The 20608-nt window shown below is 35.1% G+C and overlaps 2 protein-coding genes across 12 annotated transcripts; both read right to left on the minus strand.

The window, feature by feature from the left end:
- Positions 1 to 1473: 1473 nt before the first annotated feature.
- Positions 1474 to 8345, minus strand: LOC135673471 (CBL-interacting protein kinase 9-like). 2 transcript variants are annotated; one of them, XM_065182464.1, is made up of 14 exons: positions 7945 to 8345; positions 5504 to 5566; positions 5026 to 5097; positions 4679 to 4786; positions 4453 to 4533; positions 4251 to 4304; positions 4029 to 4154; positions 3861 to 3950; positions 3592 to 3714; positions 3230 to 3337; positions 2594 to 2710; positions 2427 to 2483; positions 1811 to 1885; positions 1474 to 1726 (listed from the first exon to the last, which is right to left on the minus strand). In XM_065182464.1, the coding sequence occupies exons 1-14, from the start codon at positions 8119 to 8121 to the stop codon at positions 1664 to 1666; spliced, it is 1314 nt and encodes a 437-aa protein (XP_065038536.1). In that variant the 5' UTR covers positions 8122 to 8345; the 3' UTR covers positions 1474 to 1663. The 2 variants fall into 2 exon arrangements, with proteins under 2 accessions (XP_065038536.1, XP_065038537.1); XM_065182465.1 differs by lacking the exon at positions 4453 to 4533 and having other exon boundaries at positions 7945 to 8285.
- A 4747-nt stretch (positions 8346 to 13092) lies between these two features.
- LOC103984650 (polyprenol reductase 1) lies at positions 13093 to 19438 on the minus strand. Of its 10 annotated transcripts, none has more exons than XM_065182470.1 (8): positions 19223 to 19362; positions 18756 to 18821; positions 18139 to 18491; positions 16115 to 16349; positions 14811 to 14906; positions 14378 to 14446; positions 13482 to 13553; positions 13093 to 13299 (listed from the first exon to the last, which is right to left on the minus strand). In XM_065182470.1, the coding sequence occupies exons 3-8, from the start codon at positions 18387 to 18389 to the stop codon at positions 13195 to 13197; spliced, it is 828 nt and encodes a 275-aa protein (XP_065038542.1). In that variant the 5' UTR covers positions 18390 to 18491; positions 18756 to 18821; positions 19223 to 19362; the 3' UTR covers positions 13093 to 13194. The 10 variants fall into 10 exon arrangements, 8 of the variants coding, with proteins under 8 accessions (XP_065038542.1, XP_065038541.1, XP_065038540.1 ...); XM_065182469.1 differs by having other exon boundaries at positions 18139 to 18494; XM_065182468.1 differs by having other exon boundaries at positions 18756 to 18833.
- Positions 19439 to 20608: the final 1170 nt, after the last annotated feature.

Raw genomic sequence — 20608 nt, forward strand, 5'->3', positions numbered from 1 at the left:
AGACGTGGAGCCATCGTCAACACATCATGCATATACTTTGTCCATTGCTCTTGATGCGACCTTGCTGGATCAGTGGCTCATGATACAGCTAAGCTATACACCTATATCGGACTTCGATTTGGTACACTAAACGATGACATTTGCACTATGATAAGGCAGCAGAGGCGGATGCTGTCCCAGTGCCATGTCACCCCTGAATTTGCTTGTCTGCTTGCTAACCTTCAGGGCTGATCTGGCTTGTGAGGTGACATCCATCTTAGATGCACGTAAGTATATTGAGAACCATACCGACGTGACAAAGGTATCTAAAGGAATGACACGATATGTAGGAGAACATAGATACTTATGATATCAATGCTGATGAACCAGGAGCAAGTATAGGGAAAATTATGTGCACTGGACCTACATGATGGCGGCGGGGGCGGCGGCGGCGGCGGCCAGTCTAATTAGGGGTATGCAGCTGAGATTAATTGATTACATTATAGCGGATCCAATCTATCATAATGGACAAGCTAAGTTATGATGCCTGCTTCGACCAACATAAAAGAAATCTTGAGCTGTGTGTCCGACAGTAGGCTCCTTCAGGTGTAGAATGGCCGAGCAATGGTAGGGACAGTGTACTCGTGTTTTCCTGTCTTTGGCCAGCACTGCGATTTCAATCTTTTCCCTTCTTTTCTCGAACATAGTGTCTCTTGACTTTAAAAACGTATAAATAATGTAATTAATTGCACAAACAATTAGAATTTCGCAAAAGATATCCAAATGAAAAAAATTATCAGAGATTTACATCTTAGCGTTGTACAATTGTCCTATTCTTCCATCCTTGTTTTCCTCCTCATTTTTCCAATTTTTATTGCAAAGAGAAGGGTGAGCAACATAATAGTGGCTTTGGTTGATCTAAGCCTGTAGGCAGACTTGACCTAACGTAGATCAACATTCAACCAAGATTAAGCTGCTAATAAATTGTACTTCGATTCAATAACCAAAATCCTCGGTGATAACAAGATCACATAAGGATCAATTGATCAATTTAACTGAGACAATTGAATCCAACAAAGCTCAACCTGAATTCCATCCATTTACCACCAGGTTACAATGCAAAAAAAAATGAAGAAGAAGAAGAAAACATAGGTGCCCTATAATACTTTGGTTCTGTAACCAAGAAGAAAAGAGTATCTTTGGTATTCCATGCAAAGAAAGCTGTTTGCTGAGCAAGAACAAAAAAAAAATCTCAGGAATCAGTTACCGCGATAACTCTTTTGCGACGGACCTACATCTGCCAACATTTGAGATAGAACTGAAAATGTAGAGTTTCTCATACATTTAGCTAGCACAGACTGTAATCTTGAGTAACCTATGATGCATAAAAATGCTGCCTCCTGTCTCCTCAATTCTTTTTTTTTCTTTTTTGGAAATTTAAAGAATCAGATTTATAAACTGATAATTTTAAGCAGTAAAATAAAATTCCAGTCATGATCAAAGATATGGACAATATTATCACATTCTGCCATCAGAAAGGCCCTGTATTTTGATACAAAAGAAACAGGAAACCTACCAACCGCAGCTTTATGCTTGAGGACAAGGCCATCCATTTTCCTGGGAGGATGGATCTCATCGCACAAGGACCAAGTAAACTGTAAGCCACTTTGAAGCCTCCTCAGTTCTAAGAGTTTGTTTCAGTCTTCCAGACAATATCTTTCAGGCCCGAAGAAAAATTCTTGTAGAACTGCACAAAATTGGTCATTTTCATATTGCATACATGGAAACTCAGAAAGCAGAAGAAAAATAATCTACTACACGTTTAACATGCCTTGTGAAACTCCAGTGTGTCACCTCCAGTTTTACGAAGCTCAACCATGTGAAGAGAAGGAGCTACCTCAAAAACCTACAAGTAATTATAAGATCCAGTAGAGAGATGATTTACCAGTATCTCAATAGGTATACCAAATTTCTTATTATATTACAGAAAGGACAATAAAATTGTTCTTTTAGGTGCTTGTTGCAAACATCATCTAAGAAAGCAAGTTATGTCCATGAAATAACTCTAGATCCAATTAATTAGCTAAAACTTTCAGAATAAGAAGTCTGCCAATTTCATACATCATCTCAATGTGCCAAACTTAACCAAAGAGGTAACATTTTCGAATCAATGAATAATAGAATAGGGAATTAGTTTTGCTGGAACAATGTCAACATTAATGATTGCAGACACAACTTGACCTTTAAATATGGAGCTGATAGTCTCAAATTCACAAATATTGAAGTTATCAGGAATTGGAAAGCTAAAATACTGCATACAATAATGTTTTCCAAGACATCTAGAAGTTCCAGAGATACATAAATCAACCATCTGATATAACCTTTGCATCCTCATGTGCATGCATAACGGTACTTAAATTCACAAAGAGAAAACTCAATCTTATTACCTCTGTGGCTACTGATAGGTGGCCTTTCCGTCCCGACTTGTCACCTTGTAATTTCATCTGAACAGAAGCAAAGTGAAAATATGTTAAGCTCTGAACAAAGTTGCATATATTCATGGTATCTGTTGCATGCATAAAACTCGATTATGTGTGCTGATATGTCATCTCACCTTGTAATTGTGTTTGCGCACATTAAAACCTAGAGGTTTAGCAGCTTCCTCTATCTTAGACATAATTTCATTTGGAGGGCACTGAGAAGTAAAGCGTGTTTCCCTTTTGACAAGACCCTGAAAAAGGGCATCATAATGGCCATATTGTTATGCCTTTTAAAAAGGAACTGAACTGATTTGTCAATCATCCACAGAACAATATATCCTACAGACAGGCAAGGTTGTAGTAAAGCATGATAGTTGGAGACAACAACTCAAAAGCTAATCAAACCTTACACGTAAACCAAGCAAATCTCTTCATTTCCATTGGAAGGAAGACACTGAAACAATTAGCTCATCTAGATCTATTTTTGGTGAGAACCACTAGAAGAAGCAACCGAAAGCCATTGTCAAAAAAATGTGTATTTTCTTTTTTTTTCCAAAAATACTTATGCTTCTTTCCCGATTTCTAGACAGCATTTAATTTATTTGTTTGCTGCTTTCATCAGCAGCATTTCGAAATTCACAATAAGTGCTCATCGCAGTACCTACAGTTATAATCAGCTTCTTAAAGGGATAATCAGCATTGACAACAAAACCTAGAACAGAAAGTGTTCCAATAATTACACGACAAATAATAAGGCCATAAGAATGTACCAGCTGCTTTTCAAACAAATTTCCCAGGTTGAAACCTTGTGATCGGGAAATAAGTTCAAATGCATTCATTGATTCTGGCTTCTCTTTCTTTTCTGTTACAAGATGTTCCTGCAAATGGTAAAACAACAAAACGAATGGAGTTAGTGTGAGAATCTATTATGACTTCCACTGTTTGGGATCACAAACAAACACAGAATTACCAAACGGGCCCAAAATGCTGCAACCAAATTTTATGTCCAGGAAAACCTTTAGTTAAACATGTGCATGTGTACGTTGATGTTTAGTGCTATTCTGGTGTACATACTGGGAACATTTTTAGTATTTGATAGCAAACTAAAGCTACTGAACTTTTTAGCAATTACCTCTGAATTATTGAAGACAGCATCAATATCATCAAGGCTCACATCTTCGCCATGTTCAAAATATGGTGGCTTATATCCTTTCTTGAACCATTCATCTGCTAAAATATTTGAAATTGTAATTCTCTGTACCAAAAAGAGAAAACAAATAAATACAACTTAGAATTTACTTGCAAGCAACAAAAAAGATTTGCAATCTTTTATGTGGTCACTAAAAGATTCTGCATTTATAAAATGTAAAAGTAAATAAAATTAACATAATCAGTACTTACAGTATGAGGATTTGGGTCTAGAATACGTGTAATTAATTTCTTTGCACCAGAAGAAAACCAGGCTGGAAATAAAAATTCTGCCTTAGAGATCTGCAGTGTAGGTGGATTAAGATGACGTGATACATTACTTGGAAGAAGGAAATGTTGCTCTTATGATACAACAGTTACCTTCTTGTATAAAGTTACGAGATTTGGCTCATCAAAGGGCAAGTATCCAGCCATAAGGACAAATAGTATTACACCACAAGACCATATATCTGAGGCTGTACCATCATAACCTTTATCATTGAGAACCTAAAAAAATGAAGTCCACCATTAGAAGCTTTATTTTCTGCCGTGCAATAGGGTGCAAATGTGCTCTGTTCAAGGAAGGCAAGGGAACAGATATACCTCAGGTGCAACATAATTAGGGGTTCCACATGTGGTATGTAACAGCCCATCCTCCTAAGACACCAAGAATATTCATTAAAAGGGACCCTCAGGTGCAAAACGAGTAGAACTACTCAAATGACTAATTAACGTATTTCCATGACCATTTAGAATTTAACAGTTCATAATGTTTCGGAAGATTGCTCACAAACACAACACTTACCCGTATCTGTGGTGCAAATGCACTTAATCCAAAGTCGGAAACTTTTAGGGTACCATAAGAATCTAAAAGCAGATTTTCTGGCTGCAAATAAGTGCAAAGGCTCATAGATCTTGCCTTATTAACTCGGTAACTAACAAAACATATTAAAGTTCTAAGATATCCTGAATAAGCAAAAAAAATAGAGCATCAACATAATGAAATAATCAATCAGTAAATATAATCATACCTTTAGATCTCTGTGGTATACACCTCTACTATGGCAATAATCAACTGCATTGATGAGTTGCTGGAAGTATCTTCTTGCCTCATCTTCTTTTAACTTTCCATGATTGGCCTAGAAATTAAAAAACCTGATTTTGTCAACAACAAATAGTAACTTTTATTTGAACAGAAAACATATATGCAAATATCTATTGCAAATACATTCATTTAAAACTTGAAAAGCTCTCAATATCAAGATGCCATTAGATTAATGCATTTGAAATGAAAATGCACATCAAAGCGTAGCCTCTGATTTTTATTTTCAATTTTCCTTCCAGAAAATATTAATATCTGATACAGGAAGTCTCTTACAACTTTGTCAAAGAGCTCGCCTCCATCAACAAATTCAAGAACAATGTATATCTTTGTCTTGCTAGCCATCACCTGGAAAACAAAGGTGTCATAATCAAAGGCATAATATGCTAATGCATTAAAATTAAATGAAGACAATAAACAAGGCTATTGAAATGAATATAATATGAAAAAAAATTAAAAGTGTACAGCCAATAGAAAGATAATCAGAAATGCATACAAACAAACATAGAAATGTATCTAAAGAGTGACAGATATGGACTCCACATATCTGAGATCTTTGTGAAGGAGGAGGTTAAGACTTAATGGGGCAGGTTCATATTTTAGACACACATAATGGGGCATCCACATAAGTGCAATTATCTTGAATTCACAATGGACTAATATGCCAACCTACAGGAATATAAAAAAATTTCAAGCTATCTACCAAGTTATCAAAATTATCTTCTATAAGTTGGTAAAATCAGATTCATAATACCTCATAGATTTGAACAACATTTGGATGCTTGATCAGCTTCATGGTAGAAATTTCTCGTTTTATCTGCAAAAGGCAACAGAACTTTCTTATACACCCTGCACGAAGTGGAGATCAACCCTCGAAAAAGATGGGTAGTGATTTTTGACAAAATAGGTAGTAACTTCCTTCAGAAATATTTTACCAAAAAAAAAATAACTCAGTTTTTGTGTGAAAAACTTCAAAGTTTCTTTTTTCCACAGATGAGATAAGAAAACAATTAAGTTTCTAGATAGTGTTTTCAACTTCGAGCATAGGTTTTTCTCCACTTGCATGATAAACATTAGATATGTTGATACTCTGTGCATCAAGATGCATGTTGAGGAGCTATGGATGGCAGGGATATGCAAGCACAAGCAGAAATACTTGCCAACCCTAACTACCAACTGAAGGCATGGAAAGTGGCATGATATGCATGCAATCTGATGTGGTAAAAGATGCAATCAAGGTTAATTATTAGAAATAACAAGTTGCAATGTTCAATTGTGAAAATGACATATTGAAATAAGGGTGGTTTTAAAATGGTCACTTTGTGTGTTAGTACAAACATGAGTAAGTATATTGGAGACTGTAATACAAAATTCATATCTCGACCTACTGTTGTAGTACAACAATAACTAAAACTTTAGAGGCCTAAGACAAGTCCACAAGTTGAAGGCTTATGTTTCACTAGACCATTCTTGGACCTAGTTTGTTACTGAAAAGATCGGCTAGCTAATATGGAGTGCTATTGGGTTGAGCAATAACATAAATTGGGCAGGCAGGTTAGTGACATTATGCACTTGCATCAGCAGGAATTGCAACCAAAAATAAGGCCGATAAAAAGCAATCACTGGTCAGTTCATTTTAAAAATTCCAAAAATATATCCAGAATCAAACCATCAATGCCTTCTTTGGATTTGGAAACACCGATGCCAAAATGATCTATCAATTAAAGAATGATGACATCTTTAACATGTTTCTTTTTAGAGGTTGATTGAAGAATAATAGAGACTGATGTGTAAGAATTCTTGGGCAATTTAACATTTACAACAGTACAAAATACAGCCAATGATGAATCCTGGACATTGTATTTTGTCTTACATAAAATGAACCAAAGAAAAATGATTCAACAATGCAAAAGAAACTATCAAAATGGCAAATGAATCAAAAGAAAAATAATTAATACAAAAGAAAATTTTAAAAATGGTTTTGAACAAAGAAGAAAAGCATAGATGAGCAATCTAACATACATGTGCAACCGTTTTTGTGCCATAACTGTGGCAAATATGTTAGACTATCTGTCTCTCTAATGTCTATTGGTCTATGCTCCTAGACCTTCACTGTCTAAGATCTTAGCCTTGGTTGTTAATGCTTAAAAAAGTTAGGGAAAACAGAAAGTGATTAAAGACAAAAACTCATGCCTCAGCAGAGCAGCAGCCATCAGTGAGTCTCAAAACAACATCACCTATAATCATAGAAACATAACAGCACTGCACTTGCTTTCGATTGCTTCAAGGTGCTTTTTGTGTATGTTGAGAAGATCAACGGTTCAGGATCCCCTTTCTTTAAAGGAAATATTGAGCCCAAAGCCCCATATGGCATTTCACCATATTCAGGAACATCCTAAATTGGTTATGTAAACACTGGAGTTCTTATAACCATTCTGGTAATTGAATATGGATGGAAGTATCAGAACCTCCAGAGCATAATCATAGATCTCGGGAAGAATAAACATCAAAGAAAACATAATCTGTTCTTCACTTAAATTTTCCCTTACCACATCTAAACAAGATTTTACACATTCCCAGGAACATGAAACTACTAGTAATGAAATGGTTAAGGTTACTAACTGCAACAAAATCAAGAAGTACAAGGACGAGATACCAATAGATGGCATATTTCATGTAATAACTATTAATATTGAGACATTTTGGATGCGGTCTTGCTTGCGATCTTGACATCACATTGATATATGCATTTAACATTTTGCAGGGCTGTAATCCACCTTCCAATATCCACTGCCCTGTTTCCTTTTGATCTCTCCTCGTATTCACTGATTCAATGAGGGGTAATTCCCAACCAATCTAAAAATAATAATAACAAATTCCAATCGGTCGAATAAGCATCGGTTCTAGGCATTAAAATCCACTTACGAATCAATTTTCCATAAATCAAAACACTTGAGAATCTCCAACCCATTCCGCTCCAATAAGAAACACCAAATCCATAAACAAATTGCAAGACACCACGCAACGTCATGAGTAGACGAGATAGGCTACATCACATGTTAAACAACAATCTAATCCGTTCTATACGAAGACAAGAACGAGAAGGGGATCACGGGAATCCACACACGTCGCATGTTAACAAGGAACCGGGAAGCAGAGCGGTTAAACACGAAAGAAGCGGGGTAGCTCGCGAACCTGTTCGACCATCTTGTGTCGGAGGACCTGCTGCTTGTCGAGGATCTTGATGGCGAAGCTGTTGCCGGTCCGCACGTCGCGGGCGTACTTCACCTTGGCGAAACTGCCCTCGCCCAGAGTCCTCCCTAGCTCGTACTTCCCCACCCGGGTCCGCGTGCCCACCCCTCCCCCGCTCATTCTTCCTTCCTTCTTTCCTATTGCTCCTCCTCGTTTCTATCCCTTCTTCTTCTTCTTCCGATCGTGTCCTTCTCTCTATATAAATACCTGTGTTGCGATCGCCTTGGAGCGACGGGGAGGAGCCTGAGGGGAAACCGGAACCAAAGCAAGGCCGGAAAGGAACGGGTGGATACGCAGGAGTTTATAAGCGGAAGGAGGGATGATCGAATGAATCGAGGAGGGCGCATGGGCGGTGGGGTGGGAGAGGGATGGGGTCCACCCCACATGTCCCACCAATAATTTCTCCGCCGCAATTATTCGCTGGAGACTCATCGATTGAAACCGGTCCAACTCGTTGAGTCCGCCTCGCCCCACTCGCCGATCTTGACTCGTTCATTCCACTTCCTTAGTTGATTAAAACACTTATTAATCAGCAAAATTGATTACGTTGTAATATACTAAAATTATGTTTTCTACCCCTTCCAATTAATTAAGTGGTTGGGATTCTCTCGCGAAGCATCTGATTTGGTGTCATATATAAATAATAGATATATAATATTTTGAAATAACTATGAGAAAATACAATTTGGAATTAAATTTCAAGTGTATTTGAGTGCCTAAATTAATTAGATTTGAAAGCTTTAAATAGGTTGACAAATATGTGTACGTTCGAGGCACTGTGTCGATTCAATCATTGCGATTTGAGTAGTCTAAGCCACCCAATAATACGTAAGTTTCAAGAAATTTAAAGATTGGGAACACAGGCCAAATGTGTAAGTCTCAGAAGGTAAGGTTGGTGATGACGTCGGGAGATGTTGGGGAAGAGAGGAAGAACGTGCAATGATTGCAAACTTACAAAGGTATCGGTCACGATCTCAGCTTCCCATTTGCGTCTTTCAATTCACTGCCATCTCTGCTTAGCTTTCCGACGTCGAAGTCGACGCGTCTGTCTAATCCGGTGGGAGCCGCCGCCGAACCGGCAACTGTGACAGGGATGAATCCAAACCCACAGTTTCTTCCCCTATCATTTCGTTCAATTATAGATTTCGAATGGGAATAAATATATTGAAATCAAGTGAAAAGAACTATTTGATTTAACTTCTGCATCGATCTTTTCTTAAAAGATTTATTATTATTTCAAAAGATGAGTATAATAATCCTCTTGAGCATGGAAGATAATTTTATCGAAAAATACTTTCTTCCAATACTCATCCATCTTATTTAGCTCAACAAAATTCACTCGAACGATTCTTACTCTAAAAACATGTGCGGATCTGATCTCCTCGAATAAGACTAATAAATCACTGATATTATGATGAATAAAACCAATTCACATGTTAAAAATTATATTATATATAATCGATTTTTAAAGTATACATCTGCGACCAATACACAAAGGAGAGGAATTAATATCCTTTAATATAAAACCAGCTCCTCCATATTGACCATCACATTGCTTGAATTATGCATATTCAATTTTACTATCCTTATATTTTTGAAGGAGATCAATAGATAATAGTAATTGAAAACTCAATGTTGCCCCCTAAGGAATGATGTTAGCCATATAATCAATCCCACACAACTTTATTAGAACTGGGTCTGCATATTGAGAATTTGGCATCAACTCTAAAAGCTATCATAACACAGTAGTCACCAAAGTTTTCAATATCATGTTATTTTTTAGAAAGATTATTATCTCCATTAATCCAACCCTCAAAACTCAAGAATTACATGACCGAAATTGAACCCTGAAAATGCTCACTTCAATTCATACAGATTTAAACAAGTTACAATAATTTTATCATAAATTATGTTAATTTATGCTTCATATTACTTTTCAGATGATTTATCAAAAAATAATCATAATCATGTTCACGTAAATAGGCAAATATACAAATGATATGAGAATGTCTTGATGCAGATGATCACCAAAAGAAGTGGGCATGAAGACTTTTCAGAAAGAAAAAAAACTCTGCTTTTCTCTGTTCTCGAAGACATTTCGGCTGCTCAAATTGGATGGCAGAAGCCATGTGGAAGTCCACCATAAACTTAGCTTGAGACCCAATACAACAACAACTCCAGTCTTTGCAGGAAGGCAATGCCTCCCTAAACACCAAATGGGATTTCCATCACCTCCCCACCTACATTTCTTGTTAATCCATTTATATTTGCAGAATTTAGCTCACCCAACGATGTACCACTAGGAAACTTACGATCTACCGTGCTATATCTGGATGGAGACCTTAAGGTCCTGAGAAGCTTCTTAAGAGCATAAACTGCACAAACAGCCATGAAAATTCCATACTTTTTATTCACCAACTCGAAGAACGAGAATAGTTGGCAGGAAACAAGGAATGCAGCAAGTCTGCTCGAGTCCAACATGTAGTTACTGATGGCTTCAGTGTTCTCTCATGGGAAACAGCTTCATAAAGGTCTTCAGCATGTGAATCTCTCGACATTTATAGCGCCATTCGATCATTTCTGACATGAAAGACACCACACTGATGTGATGTGATCATCATTTAATGCTTGCAGAAGATGCGTTTGCAGATCAGTTCACGCGGCTGGAGAAGATGCGTTTTCTCTGATCATTAAGTATTTTATATGATAATGTATATAACTACCTTAATACTTATTATTCTTATAGAAGAAAAATTATTGTAATATATCATAAAATATATTTAGTGATTTGATATTTAAGTTTGATTACATCAAGTCCTGAGATAAAATTTTACAATCATAAACCTTGATTAGTAGTCTCAAAATATATTATAAAATCAGTTTCTATAATTAAATATATATAATAATATTTTTTATATTTTTTTCTTCAACTAATAAATATAAAATAGGTTTCCTACTATCGAGATAATTTATAGGAATATGTGAGCATATAATCATTTGTTCTTTTTAAATATTTTATTACTTTTTTATAGTCATTTAGTGCTTCATTCTTATATAACTTTAATGTCTATCTAATATATCAACTGTAAAATTAATATCTGGTCTGATATAGGCTTAAGCATATAATAGACTTTTAACTACTTATACATAATAAATATTTTTTTATCTAATTCTTTTCTAAGTCATTTTAAAAATACTTATTTTGATTTAAATTTTTACCTATGTCATTTGTTGAATAAAGATGTATGATAAATATCTTTAAGACTCAGATAATATACCCCTAAATATCCCTGAATATATATTTAAAATACTTATTATGAGATAGTTCTAGATCATTGAAATCTATCCTTGAATATCTTAATATCAATAACATAAGATACCTCATTTACATCAATTATCTTAAAATTTTTAATGAGAAATTTTTTAGTTTGGTATAATATCACTATTATGAGGTAAAATATTATCCACATATAGACCAATATAATAAATTAACATATACTAACTTTCATATATAAACCTTGATTAATAATTTTTTTAAATCTGAAAAAAAAATAATGATATTATAAAACTTTATATATCATTGTCTGGATACTTGTTTAAGATTATAAATGGATTTCCTAAATTTACATACCAAAATTTTCTTTCATTTTCAATAGAAATCATATAGGCTAATCCATATAAATCTAGATCCCTATCTAGTAATTTTTTTTTCACATCCTGTAACTCAATTATAATGAGCCACTAATATCATGATGATTCTTAATAAGTTTATTTCAAAATATATATATTTTATTATGATCGATATATTCTTTATAAGTAAAACCTTTGACCATAAATTTGATTGTTATTTTGTTCAATATTATCATTTGAGTCATGTTTATATAATAGTCTCCTTTATAATTATTGTCTCAAACAACACTAGCACATTAATCTCAACTTTTTTTTATTATATTATATCACTTTTCAATTATTACTTTCTGTAACTTATGAAAATAATAAGAGATCCTTTTGATTTATATGTTATAAAAAATGACAGATTTCCTTTCGCTTTGAGATTTCTTAAAACTATCAATTATAATTATTTAATAAGATAATTAACAATGACATCAACATGATAACTATAATTATGATAAATCATAAATCATATCTTTTATGTAAAAGATAAATATTATTTTATAATTTTTAAGCATATACATGTGAATGATCAAATAAGCATCCACGAATAATAATTAGATTTTTAATTATCATATGAAAAATTATAAAATAAAATTATAATTAATATTTTTAATTTCTTGTGGAACCCTTAAACTAGTCAACTCTATTTAATTAGGCAAACTCAGAATTGGGTTACTCAAATTAGACTCATAGATTTAGACTAACTATCCAGTCAATTAGGCCTGTCAAAATAAGTCGATCAAAGTAAAAAATTAATCAAAATTTGACTTTCCCTGAATTCGATCAAAACTTGATCAAAATTTGACTTTCCCCGAATTCGATCAAAACTTGATTAAGCGAATCTAAATCTAGTCAATTAGTCAAAATATAATCATGATAAAGTTTGATTAAAATATTTGATTAAAATAAATCAAATTAGTAAAAAATTATTAATTTCTAAACTCTTCTTCTCTCTTTCTAGAGATAGCAATGAATTAAGAACAAATTGGGGATGAAAAAATACATGTAATCTTTTAATAACTAGTTATTTGTCTCTAGAAAATCATGTCTTTATAGATGAGAATAAAAAAATCTAAAATGATAACTAAGAAAGTCCTTATGATAATCTTCTAAGAAAGCTTTTCATATCTAAATATATCTCAGTGGATGTCTGGAGTTAGTTCTCCACCGTATGCAGCCAACTAAGAGGAATAGAAGAAGCGGGGAAAAGGGTGGCCTGAGGAGGAAGCTGCCATATGTGCGGAGGAAGAGAATGGTGGGGGCAGAGAGAAATGATGTTGAATTGATGGCGGTCATAAAACTCGCTTGTTGAACAGAGGAGGGGTAGTTGGGTGGTTCAACTCCCTGACTGCCGCTTCTCCTTCAGCTCAACGCCAGGCTTGCCTGGTTCTATGCACAGGATGGAGAGTATCAGGGCACACGAAAGGCACAGTACCTAATAATCATTATGGAAATAAAAAACAATTACATAAACCAATTTCCATAGATTCTCAAAGTAATTTTGTGTGTGAAAATTTTCTAGTAAACAAATGGAATGATAGCTCGACGGGTCTTCGGATAGTTCTCAAATTTGTGATGGTACCATCTATGCGTTTCGGCAGCTGCAAATGTCAGATTGGATACCTGTCATCAAATAAAAATTGAATGCAGTGGTCAAAGACAGGAAAAACAATCTTTCTGAGATTTGCATACAATAAAACGCACTTTTATGCACGCCAAGCATACTCAGGTTTGGCTTGGACACACACAAACATGAAGAGAAACCATACTGTAATATCAAACACACTCAGATTCAGCTGACATACCACAAACATGAAAAGAAGCCAAATTGTAATATCCGATCCTCCGCTTGCAACCAGGATTCCAAAATATATGATCTGCAAGGCACAGAAGAATAAGGAAGGTCCATGAAAAGGAAGAATATTGGACCACCGAAAGAACTTTATACTTCCTATGAGACTCAACATATAGACACTTGTCTTCCAACATACCAAACAAAATGGCCAAGTACTTGCATCTTAATCCAGAGCAATGATATTATGGTTTCCATCTCGGTTCACTCATTTTATCACCGCTGTTATAGCAAAAGTCACATTGGCTGAGACCGATGCAGACGTAAATACCATGTCATGTTTAGATATAATCAGTACCATTCATTACGACAAAAAATGAGGCACTGCATCCAGCATCTAGTTCTATATAATGGAAGTTCAGTTTGATCAAGCTATTAATACATAATAGCCAATGATAGCCTTCTTCTCTAGCACAAACAATTATGCATCCAAATCTCAACTTCCCTCCCAAAAACATTCTATTAGTCTCTCAAAACTCTCTCAGAAAACTTTGAACTTGTTCCCACATGGAAAATCTGTGACAGGACAGCCAAAAGGTGAAAGTACTTTTACGAAGACGTCTTCAAATGTGAAATATTAATTCATAGCTATTCAAAAGTCATCGTGTTCAAAACATCCAATTATTTTTTTTTTAAAAGGCATCAATTCAATTCACAATCAACTACTTGGTTGTGAAGGCAGTTCCATGACACACGTCTACAGAATACATGTACTTGAACTAAAACCTAAAACAACATAAATGATTGCAGAAGCCAAGATATGAAATATTCAATATACATGACACTAATTTGAGTTGTATGCACTATCACTACATGTTTATTTGAGGAAAATATGGTTAATAATCCCACCATTGTAACGAGAGGAAAACATAACGCACCAGGAGGACCAGACGAGATCAAGATGTCCATACATGTTTTCTGTAAATTCAACCAAACCATCCTCATATTAAGACTGTCTGTTAGCACAGGAGGCATTTGTGGAAAGATTACTATTCAAAAGGTATCGAGATGATGACACTATGAGGGGGAAAATATGCAATTTGAGGCTTCTAGGGATATGTATGAAGAAAAAAGATCCTATATATCACCATCCTAATCTCTTTTATTATTTTTTTCCAATAACTACATTATAACATTTTCTTAAAACTTCCATTCCTAGAGACATTCACTGTATGTATACACTTGTTAAGAATTAATATGTCAAGAGGTTAAACAGGATTAAAAACAACTGATGTCAGTAAGAAATCTTGACTAGTTACAGGACAAGAAGCACGAGAATTACTATTTCAGCAAGGTAATGCGGGCATGAAACATATCTGAACCAGTCACCATAAGGGATCACATACTCATCGGCTCCTTTGTTTTCACGCAATGAACCCTGTCAAAAATTGAGATATCAGCAGCATTTCTTATAGAATTCATATTATGCATGATATTGGGACTTTTCAAAGACTCGGAATTAGTGGGAGCCTTATGCACTTGGTCATCTTTTTTTTATGCATGATATTAAGACTGAAGAAAAGACAAGCAGATAAAGTCAATTATAAGTGAAGAATGATGGCATAATGGAAGATAAAATAGATCTACAATATAAAGCATGATACTATTAATTTAATACTTGATAATTTATCTATGATCACAAAATAAAATAAAATAAAATAAAATATAAGTGGTACTGCAGAGATAAAAACAGCTTATTGATCTGTCCCTACTTCATATAGCAGCAAATATGCGCGCCAAGTTTATAATCAATATTTCATAAGTTACTTAATAGTTAGTCGTAGACAAGAAAAAAGAAAACAAAAAATCAACAAAGTTGGGCCCTGCAGCAACAGTTATCCACTAATACTTTCCTTTTCCTCTAAAAATATAGTAATTACTAGCCGACTATAAATTGATTATATAGTTGTTTCTAAGCATGTTATATGCATTATGCCAAACACAATAATTAATTTGACAAAAAATGATCTAGAAACTCATTCAAAGTGGCTGGGTTGAGGGACACCAAGGTAGTAGCAAAGGCAAGCCATTGCGGCACAGCAAGGCAAGTGGCAATTGCCATTACTCGTGGAACTGGTAATCTTTCCATGTGCATTAAGTAATCCATCCATGATCCATTTTGGCATGGTATGACAAGCCTCATAACTATCAGCATCAGAGTGTTGGCACATCCTAAACATGGATGATATATGGCAGACTGGCAGTAACCCTAAGCATGAGCAATTACTGTACACAATGTTATTTTAATTTCATACAATCAAGAACAATCATTTAAAGATTGAAGAGAACAAACATTTCAAATTTTAGAGTTACAAAATTAGCTTAAGAATATGAAGCTTAAAGAGAGCTGTTTTATCGATGAATAAAGGCATCTTTAGAGTACAAAAAACATAAGAGTTTACGACCAGGCTGATTAACTAAGTCCTCATCTGAATGCTGCATGCATTGACATATATATATGAATTAATGAGATTTTTGACAAACATTCCAAGTAAAAATAAGATGATGAGTCTAAATGCCAAAATCATATATGAAATCAAATACTATCAATACAGGCAAACTATAAGCATAATAAATCCCACATACAAGAATTGCATGACAACGAAGCTGATGTAGCCAACCCCAAAGAAAGATAACAGCACCTATCCATTGACACCATCCTAGATAAAGAAGAGGCTTCAATAATTCCAACCAGTCAATTTGAAGATCTGGCATTCTATCACGGCCTTTTACGATAAACTCAGCTATCTGATCACGTGCATAACTTAATGCCTCAGAAGCACAAGAGATACCAAGCGACAATGGTGCCCCTGTATAATACCTAGCATAAAAATTATATAAATAAACACATTTTAATTTTTTGTATTATCTTAGTTTACTACTTTCACCCTAGAAAAGCACAACAACTTAATTTGTTGAATGGAAATCTGATATTAATGTTGGGAAATTGCAAACATCATCGATTATAAAAAAATAATCATAGAAAAATATATACATTTTTACAACAACAACAACAAAGTCAAAAGTCTCAACTATTTGAGGTTGACTACATGGATCTTTTGCCGCCATTGAGATTCGTAAAGAATCATATATTTAGTTAAGTTCAGAATACTTAAATATTTATTTATAGTTTCTAGTTTCTATTAAAGTCCTTAATAGAAACTATAAATAAAGATTCAAGTATTCAAAACTTAATTAAAATCTAAACTCTAAAAAAAATACACTTTTTTAATATTTAAAATCACCAACTAGGTCTTAGGCATAAGAACCCAATAAATGTTGAAAGAAATAAAAAATAAACATCAGTTAAAATATCACAAATTAAACATTTCCTTATTTTCTGGAATCAGATACTTCTGAATATTTTATCCTATAGAACTACTGTATTATTCAATATTAGATGAAGATAGAACAAATTTTTAGGCATCATCAGCACTCTTTCATATATCCCAGGAAATTCTTTTCATCAGGAAAACATAAAGGTCTAAAAATTGGAGGACAAGAAGAGAAAACAACAAAAGTAGATTAAACAGAATTGTATTCAACTGAAATGCAATACATGGATATTCTAAATGCTAGTTGCACTTTGGCAACAAAAATTGCCAACCAATTAATCATGCACAAAATGTAAATTTGTTTGACACCCATCCAAGATACAGCAATTGGCATAATCCGAATTGATAGGTTTTAAAAAACAATCTATATCTAGAGAAATAAGAACTCAAGAGAATAATATCCAAATAACAGTGACAACTGAGCATAACCCAAGAGATAATTATTTTTATATATGGTAGTTTGCAACCATTAACAAAACAAAAAATCCATAAAGAGCAAACTTAACTATCATAAAGTACATCAAGGGATTAAGATGCACCGAGCTATTTTATAAAGGAGTCGTAATAATTAAAATAGCATCGTTTAATTGATTAGAAGTATCCAGTTAACTAACCCAAAAAAAGAAGCAACCGAAGAGATGAACAAGGTACACATAAGAAACTTAAACTCTTGACCAGATAAGAGGCAAGATGAAGCTATTACAGATATAATCTTTATGGGTATCCTACCTGCATAGGTAAGTGTACATTAACCCTCCTTGGGCTCCACACTTGAGGGAACTTTGTGCACTTGGCTGCCCTTTCTATCATGGTTCATTTTATCGGTTTGTACCGATGTATCGATCAATTATCGGTGCGGTATGTATTAAGTTATACCAAGCATACTGACACATGGTACACAGGGGGTGTGCTAATGTACCACCCATACCGGTCCCATGTCAGAGTGGTACATACCGTCCATACCGAGCGGTACGCCACAGTATGATGAACCTTGCTTTTTATCTTTATGAGTATCCTAAAAGACCTAGATATGCAGGCATAGTATTTGTCATATTTAGATTATGTACTCTGCTCCAAAACCAAATATGCACTTGATTGTTGCTACTTAGTTACTCATCCTTACTTCTAGTGTCCTTTTCCAACACAGAACAGGATTTCACTAAGAATTTCTAAAAGAACCCTCCTAATTTTCTCTCTTAGAAATAATCTACAAGAATCTTACAATCCATAAGGATATTAAACAAACAACAAAGAACAAGGGTTCATAGTACTTACAAAAGCCCGGTTAAATAGCCAAGAAAGTGCATTCTGGCTGATGGACTATAGTGGAACACATTTAGTGTCTCGTACAAACGTCTGAAGACCTGAACCTCCATCAATAAAAGCACAAAGACTGTCCTCCAGACTTGGTACTTATGCTCCATGGGGGTAGATGAAACTTTGTGAGAAGAAAAGATATGTGATCCTCCGATCAAGTGACTGGCAACTGTCGAGTAGCTTAATGATTCAGATGCTAATGGTACCATTTTTCTATAGGCATAGAACCATGTAGAAAGTGCCAAGGATGTTGTCAATGCTAGAGACCACCAATAAAAATGCAAGAAGTATCGCTGTGGGACGGTGAATTTCTGCTGTTCATTAAAAAGGAAAACTTTGAGATAACTAAAAGCATACAGGACTAAAAATCTTCTGAATTCAAGATCCACCAAAGTTAGATGCATCAAGTGTCTCTAGAGAAAGTGTACCTGTACAATTCACTAAAAAGAATGAAGCTTACTATTCATAATTCCTTTTTTTACTATTGACTATCCCTTTAAAAAATAATAAAATATTATTTTACTATTTGCATAACCGATTTTATCTTTTTTTTATTTTTTTTTTCTTCCCCGCACCCTCTTATTTCATCCTCGTTGTCGATGCCGCTCGTCCCCAATGCCGTCCGACCCTGCTCGTCACCCCTTGATGCCGTCCTCCACGGAGGAAGAGGAAGAGGAGGAGGAAAGTTCATAGTTTAGAAATATTAAAAACAAAATAAAATTATAAATAGTAAAAAGGGACTGTAAATAATAATTTTCAAGATATTTGACATAAGCACACAATGCAAAACTGAAAACGTTCACATCCAAAAGCTTCGCAAGGATGGAACGCGATAATTATGATTAAGCATGTCAAATTGACATTTGAAATCGAATCTTGCTTTTCCTAAGAAGCCCTTATTATCTCAGTGCTAATTGGTAGCGTAGACTTTTGACAGCCTAATCTGTATTTTAAAGGTCACAAATTTCCCTCCTTCATCAACGACCGACATCGAAAAGAGGACAAAACCAAATAAACATCCAACCTAAGAAACAAGGCTTACGGTGGAAGAATTCATCATCGTCTTTCCTCTGGCGGCAAACCCCATAATCATCCGATGTAGGAAACCCACTGGCCGTATCGGGAGGGAGACCACGAGTATGGGCACAGTCGCCGCGAGCCACGCGAGCCGCAGCAAGGCCGTGAAGCCCAACCCCAGCATGGCGGCGGCGAGCGGAGAGCGGCGAGAGGGGCTACGGGAGACCGGGGAAACCGATCTAGTGGTAAGTACTCCGACAGGACAAAAACCGGGTACGGATCCTCCACTTTTCGCGAAGATCCGATCCGTAACTGATGTATTAAAAAATGTGTTACGATCTACAAATATCACGTGCTACTTACGTACCCGTTTCTTGATTGTTGCTTGTGATAGCCTATGGGATCCACACGGTGGATCCAATCAGTTATCAGGTAGCTGTGAGAGCACAGTGTCTCCACAGGAAAAAGCTTGTCGGGTCTGCTGGGGTTGGGGTCCAAGACCCGTCAAAGTGGACGGAGACAGCGAGCGGAGGAAGGAGAGTTACGTGGTGTGGCGTGTGAGTCGAATAATCCCATGCGTGCACGGGGAACAGCATATCACAAGGGAAAGTGAAAAGGGCAAAAGAAAAAGGAAGGCAAGAGTGGGAAGCAAGAGATTGAATTGGAATGGGCATTTTATCTTTTTAAAAAATTATTACCATTGAACTTTTAGTCAGTGACATTTCCTAATTGATTTTTATTTAGTTTTTTTTTTTCTTTCATCACCCTCCATCACCACCATTGCCCATTGCCCTCGATCGTCACTACATTATGATCATCATTCTTCCTCATTCTCGTCTCTATGTCATCACGAGATAACATCGATTACCCTTTTTTGTTAATTCCTTCCGCTTCTCTTTCTCTATTTATCTTATGATATGTTGGGTGGATGAGTGGGAGAGGAACGAGGAAAAAAAGGAAGAGAAGAATGTCACAAATGGTTATTGTATTCCTGTAATACTTTTGTCGATTAATCTTTTATTGCTTTTAAATGTTTGTACATATGTTTGGCAGTGTGTTTTGCTTTATTTTTTATGTTTTTGTTTCAAAAGTATAAGTAGGAATAGTTTGCAAGGTTGTAAAGTGATTAATCATCAGAATAGATAAAATTATCTCAAAATAATCTAATTTTCATGTGCAATAGCCAGTTTTCTATAGGTTAATGTGAAGCAAAATATCACTATCTCAACACCCTAGAATCTCTTGGGTAGCATGAGACTGGATGAGGGTTTTGGATTGTATTAGGTGTTGATTGGATTCACATGGTTTTGGATAGTGTTGGGTGGTTAATACGTCTGACACCTAATGACCAGTCATTTGTGGACTTCTGATTATTCGTTTACCTTCTAAAGTCATTATTTTTTTCTTCATT

Source organism: Musa acuminata, chromosome BXJ1-5 (genome assembly GCF_036884655.1).
Source record: "Musa acuminata AAA Group cultivar baxijiao chromosome BXJ1-5, Cavendish_Baxijiao_AAA, whole genome shotgun sequence".
NCBI lineage: Eukaryota > Viridiplantae > Streptophyta > Magnoliopsida > Zingiberales > Musaceae > Musa > Musa acuminata.

Coding starts and splice junctions, on each gene's coding strand:
- LOC135673471 (XM_065182464.1), bottom strand. CDS start 8,121: ATGAGCGGGGGAGGGGTGGGCACGCGGACCCGGGTGGGGAAGTACGAG. Junction 4,155..4,250: donor CTAATTATGTTGCACCTGAG/GTATATCTGTTC, acceptor TCATTTTTTTAG/GTTCTCAATGATAAAGGTTA. Junction 1,886..2,426: donor ACCTATCAGTAGCCACAGAG/GTAATAAGATTG, acceptor AATTACTTGTAG/GTTTTTGAGGTAGCTCCTTC.
- LOC103984650 (XM_065182466.1), bottom strand. CDS start 19,381: ATGCTGGGGTTGGGCTTCACGGCCTTGCTGCGGCTCGCGTGGCTCGCG. Junction 14,907..16,114: donor TTCGTTGTCATGCAATTCTT/GTATGTGGGATT, acceptor AATTTTTGACAG/GGTTCATTGCGTGAAAACAA. Junction 13,300..13,481: donor GGCTTCTTTTCATGTTTGTG/GTATGTCAGCTG, acceptor ATTTGATGACAG/GTATCCAATCTGACATTTGC.